At 38.8% G+C, this 13,614-nt stretch overlaps 1 protein-coding gene across 11 annotated transcripts in view; it reads left to right on the top strand.

Moving 5' to 3' along the window:
- Positions 1-13,614, top strand: part of CFAP95 (cilia and flagella associated protein 95) — a 248,679-nt gene that overhangs the window by 75,122 nt on the left and 159,943 nt on the right. For 10 of the 11 annotated variants that reach the window (XR_012374036.1, XM_025891460.2, XM_073878090.1 and 7 more), the window contains 2 exons: positions 4,226-4,344; positions 6,095-6,163. Coding sequence is in view for 10 of the 11 variants with exons in the window: in XM_025891460.2 (XP_025747245.1) it covers positions 4,226-4,344; positions 6,095-6,163 (188 nt within the window). In the remaining variant the exon portion in view is untranslated. Of the gene's footprint in view, positions 1-2,095; positions 2,161-4,225; positions 4,345-6,094; positions 6,164-13,614 lie in introns of those variants that run through there. The other variant, XM_073878096.1, reaches the window with a different exon arrangement.

Here is a 13,614-nt window from a genome sequence, read left to right as displayed (position 1 = left end):
ATTTTTCAGTATATCAGTTTCCCAAAGCATGTGCACTGTTATGTTGAACAAATGGCACTCAAAAGACGCAATCACACACACACCTGTATTCTTTGTCTCCGCTGTCTATTCACCCTGCTTCGTGGAGTGAGTTCTTTTCTGTACCCCTGGATAAAATGTTATGCAGATTTTATAATTTTTATGGTCACTCTCTGATCATAACAAGTCTGTTGGTCCCATTTCAGTAATTAAAGTATCTCATCAAAATGATGAATTTCATTTAAGGTGAAAGATTTTCTCTTCCTCCAGCTAGACTGCTCCAGGCCAGGGAAGTCTGTCTATGTGGGGAGGGTTGGCTGATTTTCTAAGTTCTTCACTTGCTCTGTTCTTTCCTTCCCTCAGATCACAAGACAACTAAAAGGCCCTCTTGTGATTATTCTACCAACATTCATTACTTAAGTGAGACTGTTTTTGTTTTGTTATCTGAGGTGATTTGTTTTGTTATCTGAGGTGATTATAAGAAAAGATAGAAGAGGTAGTAAAAAAAAAAAAGAATGAAATTATTTTTCTGATCATACCCCGTGTGTCCCAGTTGTTCAAAATAATGATGGGGAGGGAGCCTCACTGATTCTCTGAGATCCTTTAAATAATCTCTGTAGGGAACTACTACTGAGTTCTCCTAGACATGAAAATAGAACCAGAATTTCCAAGAGCAAAACTGCTGAGAAATAAGAATCATCCCTTTTTAAAGATAAAGACTTTTTATGAAGTCTTGGTATTGCTTGTTGATGATGATGATGACCTTTTGGCAAAGGTACAAAAAAGCTACAATTGGTAGGGGAAGTGCTACTTAACAGGTAAAATAAAACTCTTCAGTTATGACTGAAGATCTAAGATGATAGATGCCAAGTTCTTTATTCCAAAGTGAGGTGCCAAATCTGTCACATAGAACATGCAAAGCATTTGGGCGGTAATTGATTCCAAGCCTCTTGGTCTCTCATACACCTTGAAGATAAAAAAAAAAGAAAGAAAAGGTTGAAATTGAAGAGACCTGGCTGAGAGTATTTGGAATTTGGAGGAGTCCTTTAGAGAGAACTTATATGTTGAGTTCCACCCCTCCTTTCCCCATGGGATAAGCTACTTCCTGCTGTAGTGTGGGGCCTTAGGGAATTTGAATAACTGTTACCCTGAAGTTGGGGAACTTGGTTGACTGAGGTCAGACTTATTCCTGAAACAGCCTGTGGCATCACAGAGGGAACTTGACTTGCAAAGTATCTGCACTTCCTAAAGTATGGGTCAGAGGAGTCTGCTTTCTGGGAACCCTATAAGCAACACAAGAAAGAAATGTCAATTAGCAATCAACTAAAATGAATCTTTCCAAGAGAGATTCTTCTGGGGGTCAGTCATCCTCAGCAGAAAGAGTCTGGTTACCCTCAAATGTGGAACTTGAGGGGAAGTTATAAATGACTTTCTCTTTCCCTGTACCAGTTACCCAGTTAACAGTTACTGTTCTACTACTGGGATTTCTTAAATGCCACACATATAGGAAGAGTTCATCTTGGAAGATTAGAAATTGAGACTTTAAGAAAAATGGATACTCAGGAAAGTGGGGAATAAGAATGATGTTATGAAGTGAACTTCCTAAACACACATTAGATATTTTTTATATTACCATTTGACTCAACCTAGAACTTATTATGCAAATTTAATGGAAATTTTAGTGATTATCCAGCAAGTTTGTGCTGTGTTAATTTAGCAACCTCACATACCAAATTGCCAATCTCCAGTTTGTGATATATATATATATATATATCTGTATCTCCCAAAAGACTTTTAAACATATGCTAGTGCTTTTATAAATTATCCACCCTTATGTCAGGTTATGAACATTGCTAGACCAAAGTGATTTTTCACATTAAAATGGTTTGGGTTTGGTTTGCCCACATGCAACAGAAACCAGAAATCAACAGTGGCTCTTCACATAAGGTTTTATTCTTTCATGTAAAAAGTGTGGATGATAGCAGGTCAGGACTGGTATGGAAGTTTGTCAGAAACCTACTCCTTCCAGCTTTCTACCCTGCCATCCCTGTGCAGAGCCCAAGATGGCTGCCAGAAACCTGTCATTATGTCCACATTTCATGCAGGAGGAAAAGAAAAACAGAAGCGGGACCTTTCCTGGAGGTTGTATAAATTACTTCCATTTATGCCTTGTTGTTCAGAACCAGTCACTCGTCATGTTTAAGTATAAAGGAAACTAGAACTGAACTTGCTGTGATAAGCACTGGGTGTTGTATGGAGGATTGAATCTCTATATTGTATACCTGAAGCTAATATTACACTGTATGTTAACTAACTGGAATTTAAATAAAAACTTTAAACATTTAAAAAAAATAAAGGAGACTAGAAAATGTAGTCTGAAATACCAGGTCCCTAGCTAAAATTTTGGGGTTCTAATACTGATAAATATGGGAGGTCTCAACTTGAGGGACATTTGCCCCTGATAACAGGAAATAGAGGTTAAGAGTGGGTCCTGGAGACAGATGGCTTCTCTTTCATTCTTGGCTCCACCACTTAGTAGGTTGTAACTTTGATCAAGAGTCTGAAACTTTCCATGTCTTTATTTCCTCAGGTGTGAAGCGAGAATAGTAGAGTTTTCATGAGCATTTAATGTGAAGACATTTAGAATAGTGTCTAGCCATGTGCTGTTGTCATTACCATTATCCCCATGATTTACTGCAACTCACTAAACTCTAGTCAGTGGAGCCTCTGGAGTTTGTTTACTACACTAGCCTGGCACTTCATAGATTTGGATTGATGAATGAATGGGTTAGGCTGCAACATTTTAAATTGTGGAACTTCTACTTTCGCGCTGGTTTACCTGGGCCTTGCTTATTCTGTTTCAGCCTCAATTTTTCTTCCTTAAAATGAAGATAAACTATGCCAAGTGTTTTTCCTTTCTCCCTCCAGATCTACTTTACCCCCGTCTCAACCCTGCTCTTTGCCACGGAGGCTGACCTTTATGGACAGCTTCAGTGATCTTCCTTGCCCTCTGGCTTTCTGTTGGGATTAGCCTGTGGAAGGCACTGACGGGTGCCTTTGGATCAATTTTACACATGAAAATGGTGCCTAGTAATTTTTTCCCAAAAGAAATGTCTTATTTTTTGTTAAAGTGTATAATATGAAGCTCAATACAGTGTCTCTTACCATTGACTTGTGAACCTGGGAATCTATGAGGAAGAGTAGTTGAGCAAAGGGTATAGGAGTCAAAGCTGGCAAATTGGGCTGGGTGGCTGGTGATTCAGGAGGTTGAAGTCTCAGAGAGCAGTGGTCAGAGAAGCCAAAGATCTACAGAGCCATGGAGTAGACCAGGGAACCAGGGCCAGAGATTATAGTTAAAATTGCTTTGAGTAGGATAGTTTCCTAGTTATAGCAGAGCTTTATTATACCAACCTGAAGTGGACCAAAGGTGTTTGACTATAGCTATGATATTTTTCAGTTAAAGTCTCCAAATATCTAAACAGAGGTTTCTTTTTCTTCCTTTTTTTTTTTTTTTTTTTTTGAACAAAATCTGGTGGGATTAATGTGACTAGGGCTTCATTGGATGTCTTCAGGTTTGGAGAAAGTAATGGGTTTTCTTGGTAGTGGTGAGTTCTGCTTCTCTTCTGTGAACCTCCACATTCATGATCTTCTAGAGTTTGGAATGGAAAAAAATATTGAATCCTCTGCATCCATTGTTTGTAAGATGCCCTAAATGTTACTCATGATGCTGCTTCAATTGGTTTGAGTACATCTTACAATTTGCAGGTCTTTCTCATAGTAATAAGTGCTTGGTAATTTATTGAGTAATCCTCTGATGGAGAATGGATGATGGTGGTGATGGTGCTGGTATCTGAGTCTGATGTGATTTACAGAGTGATTGCTACAAACATTTTCTTCCTTAGGGAAATTAAAATATACTAACCTTGAGAAGAAAGTAGAAAGCACATAGAGTTAGTATTTAGTTGAATGCATTTCATAGAAACAACCAATTTGATTTTTTATTTTCCAATAACACATAGTAAGGAATTGCCATTTTCACATATTTACGATGAAATAGTTGAACTGCTATGAGATGGTACTTATTTTTTAATGTCAACAGCATCAATAATTAAAATCAGAATGTATTTCAGAAAATATTTTAGTAACTGACCATTTTTGGCAATGTATGTGTTTTTCTTATATGTGGCTTCCATTTTTTTTTTTCCAGATTTGGATATCTGAAACACATGAACAGATGGCACAAGTTTATTTAAACAGAGAATTGGCTAAAACAAAGAGAAAGGCTTTATTGAATGACAAGACAATGAGTTCTGGGATTATTGAAAGGTATTCTTACTACTTTCCTTTGCTTACAGAACATACACATGCAGGAAGGGATTTGTATGAGTAATGAGGAGGTGTAGTGGCCCCAGCTACACGTTACTGGACCACATCAATCACAATGAACATATCTCAAGCTTCCATGCTTTCTGTTCATGCCATTCCCTCTCTCTGGAATTCTCTTTCCCTCAATTGTTTGCCAATCAGCATTACCCATTCTGGGTCCAGTTAAAATGTTACCTCCTCTATATGCATTTCTTTCTGGTCAGTGTTCTGACTATTTGGGTTTGAACACCAACTCCGCAATTTACTTGTGAAGTAGTGTCTATAATCTTCAGCTTGTCAACCTATATAATGGGAATTATAAAAGTATCTACTTCATAGGTTGCTCTGAAGTTTAGGTGAAAAGAAGTATGAAATGTACATAGAAATATTGCCTGACAAGCAGTAAGAATTAGGGTAAACCATCATTGATCAGGATTAATTGCTCTTATATTCTTGCCCTCTGAGCATTTTGTTTAGCATGTTCTGTATAACAGTTGGACTTACATTCTAGTTATTTATATGTATGTGTGTTTCCCCTGAAATAGTTCCTAGAGAGTAGGAACTGTTTCTTATTCATATCTGTAGTCCTGCAGCTTAGCACAGTGTCTTTCCATGGAAAAGTCCATTCATCCTGTCTTGTGTTGTAATTGTTGGAAAATGCAGTCAAAACAATGACAAAATGCTGAATTTTTCATTTACTTGTCGGGACATTTTATTTTGCAAAGTGCATGAAAGTTGCAAACATGAATAACCTTTAAGAAACTATCATAAAAATTCAGCCCCAGCTGTAACCACCCATGCATTTGTAATAATTTTCTTCATGGTTATACAAGTTATAATTGGAGGGAGGATTCAGAAACTGACCAATCCCGTTAATAACTGGTGCTCCTGATATAGCATTTTCTTTTCTTTCTTTTTTTTTAAAAGATTATTTATATATTTATTTGACAGAGAGAGAGATAGCAAGAGCAGGAACACAAGCAGGGGGAGTGGGAGAGGGAGAAGCAGGCCTCCCGCGGAGCAGGGAGCCTGATGCAGGTCTCGATCCCAGGACCCTGGGGTCATGATCTGAACCGAAGGCAGACACTTAACAACTGAGCCACCCAGGCGCCCCCCCACCCCGATATAGCATTTTCTCAAGTAAATCAGTTTCTGACTACTCGCACCGTCATGGTTATTCTTGCTCACATAATCAACAGTTGAAGCAGTGCTTGACTTGTTATTGCTTGAGCAAGTTGAACTGTACCCACCTCCAGCTGGTAACCTCGTTCACACAGGAGCTTCTGTTGACCTACTTTCCCCCCATATTTAACAGGTATATCTTCAATTATAGGTACTATCAATTTTATTACTATAATTATTAATATAAAACCACAAGCCATTTCTCAATGCCAAGCACCATTATTTGTTTGATCAGTCCTACCTAACGCCATATTTTTACTACTATCACTCCCTGTCTTAGCAGCCTGAATAACTAGATTATTAGTCAACTGCAGTCTAAATAGTACTTTCTTTGTACGGAACTGCTGAGTCACTATTGTACACCTGAAACTGATATAACACTGTATGTTAACTACACTGGTATTAAAATAAAAAATGAAAAATAAAAAAAAGGATAAAAAAATTCAGTCCCAAATTAGTTTTGTATGACTTTGAAAGTTTATAAATGTCAGTCTGACATGTTTTCTAAAAATTATTGTCTTGTTTCCAGGGACACTGGATTACCTGCTACAGGCTTTGGAGCTCTATTTACTAGACACCCACCAGATCGGCATAAAATGTTAGTAGACTCTAAACTGCTGCAGATTGCACAAAACATTTCTTAGTTAATCAAGGTTTGTTTGTGGAGGTGAGAGGGTGAGGGGTATACCAAGGTCAACAAAATACCCTTTACAAGGCATTTTACAGACTCCTTTCTTTTAACAAAAGGTTTTTTCCCCATAATTATACAAGCACCAATAATATCATCAATCCTCATTATTCAAGATTCCATATTTGCAAATTCTCCTACTTGCTAAAATTTATTTGTTACCCCCCAATCAGTATTTAGGGTGAGTCATTCATGGATACGCATAGAGTGGTGAAAAATTTGAGCCACCCGATGTGCACAGTTCCAGCTGAGGTGGAACAAAGCACGGCTCTGCCTTCTCATTTCAGCTCTCATACTGTACACGAGTGTCATTTTCATGGTCTATTTAGTGCCATGATTTTTGCATTCTTTTGGGTGCTTTTTGTTGATGATTTTGCTGTTTGAAATGGCTCGTGAGTATAATGTTAAAGCACTGTCTAATGTCCCAAGCACAAGAAGACTGTGATGTGACTTATGGAGAAAATACGTTAGATAAGCTTACTTCAGGCATGAGTTATAATGCTGTTGGCTATGTTCATTGTTAATGAATAACAATATATATTAAAATGTCTTTAAACAGAAGCATGCATAAAACCATATGATGTACTGATTGTTTGATGAAAATGTTGTGGGCAGAGGCTCTCAGGAACCTAATCTCCTGTTTCCCCTAAGAGCAATGGTTCAGTATTTGCTAATTCAGTGTTTGCAGCAACTTTATAGAACATTACTATGAATAATGAGAGTTGACTGTAGAGCAGGAAACTGCTATTTTTTACTGATAAAAGAAATGTATTTATTTTGGAGCAGCATGACTTTTACCATACAAAAGAAATTTGTCTTCCACTCATCTTTCTAAAGAAGACAAACTTTCCTAATTTCTGTAATGATATATAGATAAGTGATATGGAAATATAGGTACTTACAAGCATGATAAAATTCTAAGTATCGGGTTGTGCACTATGTAGGATATAGATGCATGCATCATTCCCAGAAATTTGGATGTTTTGCTTCCTTTGAGAAATGTCTGGCATTAGAACTAAGCTACTTTGCAGTTTGCCTGGGGTCAGGGTGGGAAGTGTCTTAAATGAAAATGCCCCACCCCATCTCACAGTCACTGGTAATTCTGGCCAGATGTTCTAACAGTGCAGGTCCTAACATTGATTCCTCCTGTGAGGCTAGCCTGGCCTATGTCTCCCACAGCCTGCTGTAGCATACCTAATTGGGCTGGAAGGTCCACAGGGAGTATCCCCAGAGTGATCCCTGAGGAGGGTGGACTTCTGGCTTCCATGAAAGTGATGAGCAAAAAACATTCCACTGGCACTGAAATCTGGAAATTCCAGCAAAGACATGGAAAGGCAGAACGAATCCAGAGGTAGACTTAAAAACTGTATCAAAATTTTGAGAAACTCTAAAGAAAATGATGGGCTAGTGGAGGAGAGGGCTGGAGATGGGAAAGGGGAGAAGAGAGAAGACAAAGGTGGAAGTCTCTAGATGGAATCTTGGGCCAGTCCAGGGTGGGAGCTGTGATCTCAGTCAGGCAGGCTTAGACAGGAGCTGAATGAGTCTTGTCTATTGTGTTTGCAAACATGGAGTATATGCTCAAAGTTGGATTTTCTATAATGACTTTGCCTGCTGTTTTCAGTCCAGGACAGAAAATGAAACACCAGGGCCCTACCTAATAGATGATTTGATACCAACAGTCTACCTCCCTGAAACTCTGATCTTAGTGTTGAAATCTGTAATGCCAGCTCCAATGGCCAGTGGGGCCTGGAGTTGTCTCCCCCAACTCCAGTTCAAGAAAGCAGTCTTGGATACAGAGGAACTAGGTGGTGCATCTACAGGAGAAAGAAATGCCAACGAAAACAAGCGCAGTTAAGCCCAGAGACCTGCGGTAGAGGCGCTTAACTCGATCTCCCTCCCTCACAGCGAAGACACCAGCTGACCCTCTCTTTTCAATGGGCCACCTTTGTAGTCATCAAAGCAGAGGCAACCGATGGTCTCAGGAATACTACTGATGAAGTCCCAGTTGAAAAATATCATGACACATCTAAAGAATAAAAGTATCATGAAGAATGACAGGACATAGGCAACCTACCTATACCAGAAGAAGCAGACCTGATGGAACAAATGGAACAGGAATTTAAAGCTGTATTATTTGGGGAAATAAAGGAAAGAGTTGCAAAAATAGGGAAAATAATAAAAATCAAGTTGATGTTCACTTTCCAACAGCAACACTGGATTGCAAGAATATAACACTGAAGTGTTCATAGAAAAGAATTTTGAGCCTAGAACTATTGAAATGGGAGGATCAAGTAAAGATATCTTCAGGCACACAAGGACTGGTTTCAGACTTACTATCTTGGCATGCATAATTATAGAACTGGGCAAAACGTAGTAGGCAACTGTTGTCAAGTATTGGGTAGCAACTGGGTGGTAGCAACTGTGCTCCTTGAGATGAGAGGGGAGCATTTCATTCTCCCCTGACTTACTCTGTGAGGATACTTCTCTTGGCTTTGTGCAGGGAGGTGAGCCCAAGGGTAAAGCAGTATTCTTGTTGAGCTGGGAAGCAGGAATAGGAATTTAGAGCTTCTGATGTGACTCAAATTTGTAGGACAGGGTATCGGAGGGAAGAAAGTTGTGTGTGGAGGTCGGAATGGGAGTCTGCATGGGGTTCCCCTTGGGCTCTTGGTCGAGGATGAGGCCCTGTGTGCACTGTGGGAAGAATAGCTACCCCTGGTTTTAAAAGATCATATAGAACTGTCGGCAGTGTATTCTGAAATTTTACAATGGTGCTGCCTCCTGCATGGTAGTATCATGTCACGGGTCCCGGGGCTATGTTACCTGCCTTCAGATCCTGGCACTGCCTCTTACCAGCTGTGTGATCTTGGGCAAGTTGCCTAGCCATTTTGTACCTCAGTTTCTTCATTTGTAAAATGATAATTATAAAGGCATCCGTGTTCCGGGGTTGCCATGACGATTAAGCAAGTTTATATACATAAGATAGTTAAAACAGTAATCGATGTGTACATGATAAGTGCTGTGCAAGTCAGTTGGGCCAGACACTCAGGAGTCTAGAAACTCCTATCTTATCAATTCAGGGAAGTGTTCTTCATTTACTTCATTGATGATTTATACCTTCCATTTTCTGTGTTCTTTCTTTTTGGAAATCCTTTATTTGGATGTTGAATTGCTTGGTCTGGTCCTCTAATTTTCTTGTCTTTCTGTTTTATTTTTGCCTTTAGTATCTACTCTCTCTTTCTTCAACCCTACTGTTGAGTTCTTTTGTTTTTTGTTTTTTTGAATTCTTCTGTTTTTATAAGATCCTTTTTAAATTTCATAACTGTAATATCTGTCTAGGGATGTTAATGATTGTTTTTCTTAAATTTTTTCTCTATTTCCTCCAAAATGCTTTTTTGTTCTGTTTGGTTTTTTTAGTGTATGGTATCTATCTTCCATACTAGAGGCTTTCTTGAGATATCTGATAATCAACCCTTGCTTTTCTTTTCCTGATTAAGAGACTGAGAGTGAAGCTAACTGCCTTGGAGCTTTACTGGAGGGATCTAGGTGGGTCTGTTGTCCCCGCCCCCCCAGAAGCCCTGGTGTCAGTAGTCTTTCCTCCTGGGCTGGTCACATTCCCCTTGAGGAAGCACACTTACTTGACCATCTGACAGGTGAAGGGCTGGTGCCTGTGTTCTTGGAGTGAGCAGGAGATTTTGCTGGGACATCAATATTAATCTTTCCATTATGTATGGTCACTGAACCATGTTGTTGATCGATGACTTTCTCTTTTACCCTTTCTAGTGAGTACATTTCTAGCTTCCTGTTGGAAGAGAGGAGGAGCAGTTACCCTTTTCATGTTCTCCTTATTCTTATAGGTTTATTTTTTAAAGCCTCTGTAATATGGTTTTAGTGGAGCTTTTTGAAGAAGCAAAATGCAATGTGTACCTGTAATCTTACCTGTGAAGTTGTCAAGTCTCATCTGAAATGTCACCTCCTCCAGAGAACCTTCCTTTCCTACTGTCACTCCTAGCCCCCATGACTTGGTAGGGCCCTTGTGGGTGTCCATGACACTGTGTGCTTCTTTCATCCTAACACTATTCATCTTGGTTGCAATTACTTGCATTCCTGTTTATCTTTCTTGCTAAACTCAATGCTCTAAAGGGCAAAACTGTTACAGCTCTATCTCCAGTGCCTGAAGCCATTGCACAGTAACTGTTTCTTGAATGAATGATTATTTCTGATGTGGAACAGAAAATTCTTTTTTTTTTTTTTTTTTAGTATTTTTATTTATTTTTGCAAAAGAGAGAGAACAAGCAGAGGGGGAAAGGCAGAGATGAGCAGGGAGCCCAATGCAGGACTGGATCCCAGGATTCTGGGATCATGACCTGAGCCAAGGGTAGATGCTTAACCGACTGAGCCACCCAGGTGCCCTGGAATACAAAATTCTAATGAAAGAGAGGTATATTGCTGTTTCCTAGCTTATTTGATTTAGGGCTTCAAGACCTGTAGAACCAAAAGTTGTTCTGAGTTCTATTCTGGTGAATGCACTAGAAGACATAATCTTTTAGAAAATCAGTCCTTTATTAGTTTGAATTGCTGAATTATTTGTCTTATTTGATTGCATATTAGCAAGGAAATAAATACATGAGCACCTTTTCCTTCACTAATTCCATATGTAATTTCTTTTTTCAGTTAATGTATACTAATTACAGTGTGTTCCATACCATAGAATGCTGTGATGTTTTAGAATCTTCTCTCTTTAATATTAAATATTCTTTTGCTCCTTGCCAACTGTACAGCTGTGGAAGTTAAATGTCAACTTTAAAAGGCAACGAATAAGAATGAGTTTGCTCAATGGACCAAAGTAATGTGCTTCAACTTATAAAAGAAAGGCTGTAATCATAATGTAAATTTAAACTTCTAGTTACCTCTTAACAACAAAAAAAATCAGAATATAGGAATAGCTTTGTTATTAAAGAGACATTAGTCAGATGCATTTATCTTAATTTTTAGATAACATCCTTTATATTGTGATGGCGTTTGATAGTCTGTTTCTTTTCTCACAACTCAACTGATTGCCAACCCATTTTATTTTGGGCCAATGTGAAGAAGACACATCCTTTTCCTCCTTAAACTGGCAGCATACATCTCTGGAACATACTGAAAATTAGAGCTAGAGTGTTTGGAGACCACTTGTCACTCCTGACCTTAACTAGAGAAAAGGACTTTGTGGATAATTCCTTCCATATAAGTCACAGACTGAGATAATTTTTTTTTCTTTTAGAGAACGAAAGAGAAAGAGTGCAAGTGGGGTGGGACGGACAGAGGGAGAGAGAGAATCCAAAACAGGCTCCATGCCCAGCATGACCCTGAGATAATGACCTGAGCCAAAATCCAGAGTCAGACACTTAACAGACTGAGCTACCCAGGAACCCCGACTGAGATAAATTTTTAAAAATTGTGATATAGGGAAGAGTAAGGTTGAGACTAAAAGTGATATCAATGACTTAACTTTAAAAATGAGATTTATATGATTGAGCTTCTCTAGAACTAGAGTTATTGTTTCTCTTGAGAGTTGGTTATATTTCGTTCCAAGGAATTAACAGTGACCAGGGGTGGAAGGGGTGAGAGGGAGGCCCAAAGACCTCAGCCATCAACAGTGTTCTTCTGGTCTCAGATGGGGACAGTTGCATGTGTAGGGCATTTCTGACATATATTCCTTTTACTACATGGATAGAGTCATTAGAGGCACAGAAACGTAATGAGAGACACATTTCTTTTAAGGCACATAGGAAATGTGGATAAGAACATGAATCTAATTAGTAAGTTAAGAGGCTTTCTTTGCCCTTCTATCTTGTTCTCGAGAATTCTGAAGCAACTTTCACTTAATTTGGAAGCTCTTTATGGAAAGCAAATTCACTGATTATCAGAAGACCCTTAGATACATGATTGTCTCTTACAAAATCATTTTATGATTGCCTGTAGGAATAGACAGTTGTAGCTGATTCATTCTAAGAAGTAAGATTTTCCATGTATAATATTTGGACTGCATCTGTGACCATTAACCAACCAACCAACCAACCAGAAACCAAAACAACAGAACAAACAAACAAAACAAACAACTACAAAAGCTATATCAAGCAGATCCAATTTTGTAAATGAGATTTAGTATAAATACAATTTTAAGACCTTATTTCTCAGAAGCCCTTATTTAAATATGCACATGTAACCATGCATGGTCCTGGGATAATGGCTCATAAGAAAAACTAGTTTCTCTTTACAGGGAAAAGCCAACTCTGGCATAGAATATGAGCTGGGTCAGAAGCATGCCCATGGGGGCCTGTGTCAGTTTGAGGGCAGCCAAGAAGTACTGATTACCAGCCGGATGATGGAGAAGTATGAAAAGTAGACCTCTTACAAGGACAGCCGTAACTATTGTCTTGTCATTTTGACCAAATTTCATTGTCTCCCAGTGGTAGTGTTGAGTGTATACTGTCAAAATTTTATAATAAGTGTTTCTTGTTTCCAGAAGTCATCCAAACGCTTATGTGATTCACATGACTGGAGAAGAAAGAAATTAATAGTGTTTTGGACCACGGGGTAGCTATTTGGACTTAGTGTGGTTTTTCAGAAAAGGCATGGTATGAGAAAATAGGAGACATGAGTTCTACTTCTGGACCTGCACTGAACCTGCTATGTGACCTTGTGCTGGCTAATAAGCCTCTCTGGGTTCCAGTTTCCATCTGCAAAATGAGGGTACTGAACCAAATGATCTGTAAAGTCCTTTCCTGCTCTAAAATGTTATAGTTCTAAGGAGAAAGGCATCTGTAGTCACATAAATGGACAAGTTAAATGAGGCCAAAAAATAGTTCAGGCAGTTAAGTTTTCATTGTTGGCGTAGAGCACTTATCCATATGTGTGTGGAGTGATTACTTCACAGTAGCCATAGGGAGCTCAGGCCGCAGCTTAAACTCTTTCAATTTATTTCTCTCACTGGGGCATTTAGCATCTGTAAAACCTTTGGCACTCTTCAGAGGAAAGGGACTGAATATGAATAGTAAGAGGGTTTTTTTTTGTTTTTGTTTTTTCCTTTTCTCAAAGTGCAGTGCAAGGTATTTGCTTTCTTCTCTGCTCAGGCATTTATGTGGTGGCTTGTCTCTTGCTAAGATATCACCCAGATACTGAACATTTTTCCAGAGGGAAAAAAGTAAAAAAAAAAAAAGAAAAACCCTATGATGATGGTGATGAGGATAACAACAAAGAAAATGTGAAGTGGAGAGTGATACGGAGAAGAGACCATGGAACAGGAGTGAGACAGACCGGAATCCCATTCTTGATTCCCCATCTTATTCATTGTAGGACCTTTTGCTTCCCATTCAGTG

The sequence above is a fragment of the Callorhinus ursinus genome, unplaced genomic scaffold (assembly GCF_003265705.2).
Source record: "Callorhinus ursinus isolate GAN/ISIS: 27379988/994484 unplaced genomic scaffold, GSC_fseal_2.0 scaffold28, whole genome shotgun sequence".
Classification (NCBI taxonomy): domain Eukaryota; kingdom Metazoa; phylum Chordata; class Mammalia; order Carnivora; family Otariidae; genus Callorhinus; species Callorhinus ursinus.
The sequence above is the reverse complement of the archived record's forward strand: the minus strand, read 5'-3'. Positions and strand labels throughout refer to the sequence as shown.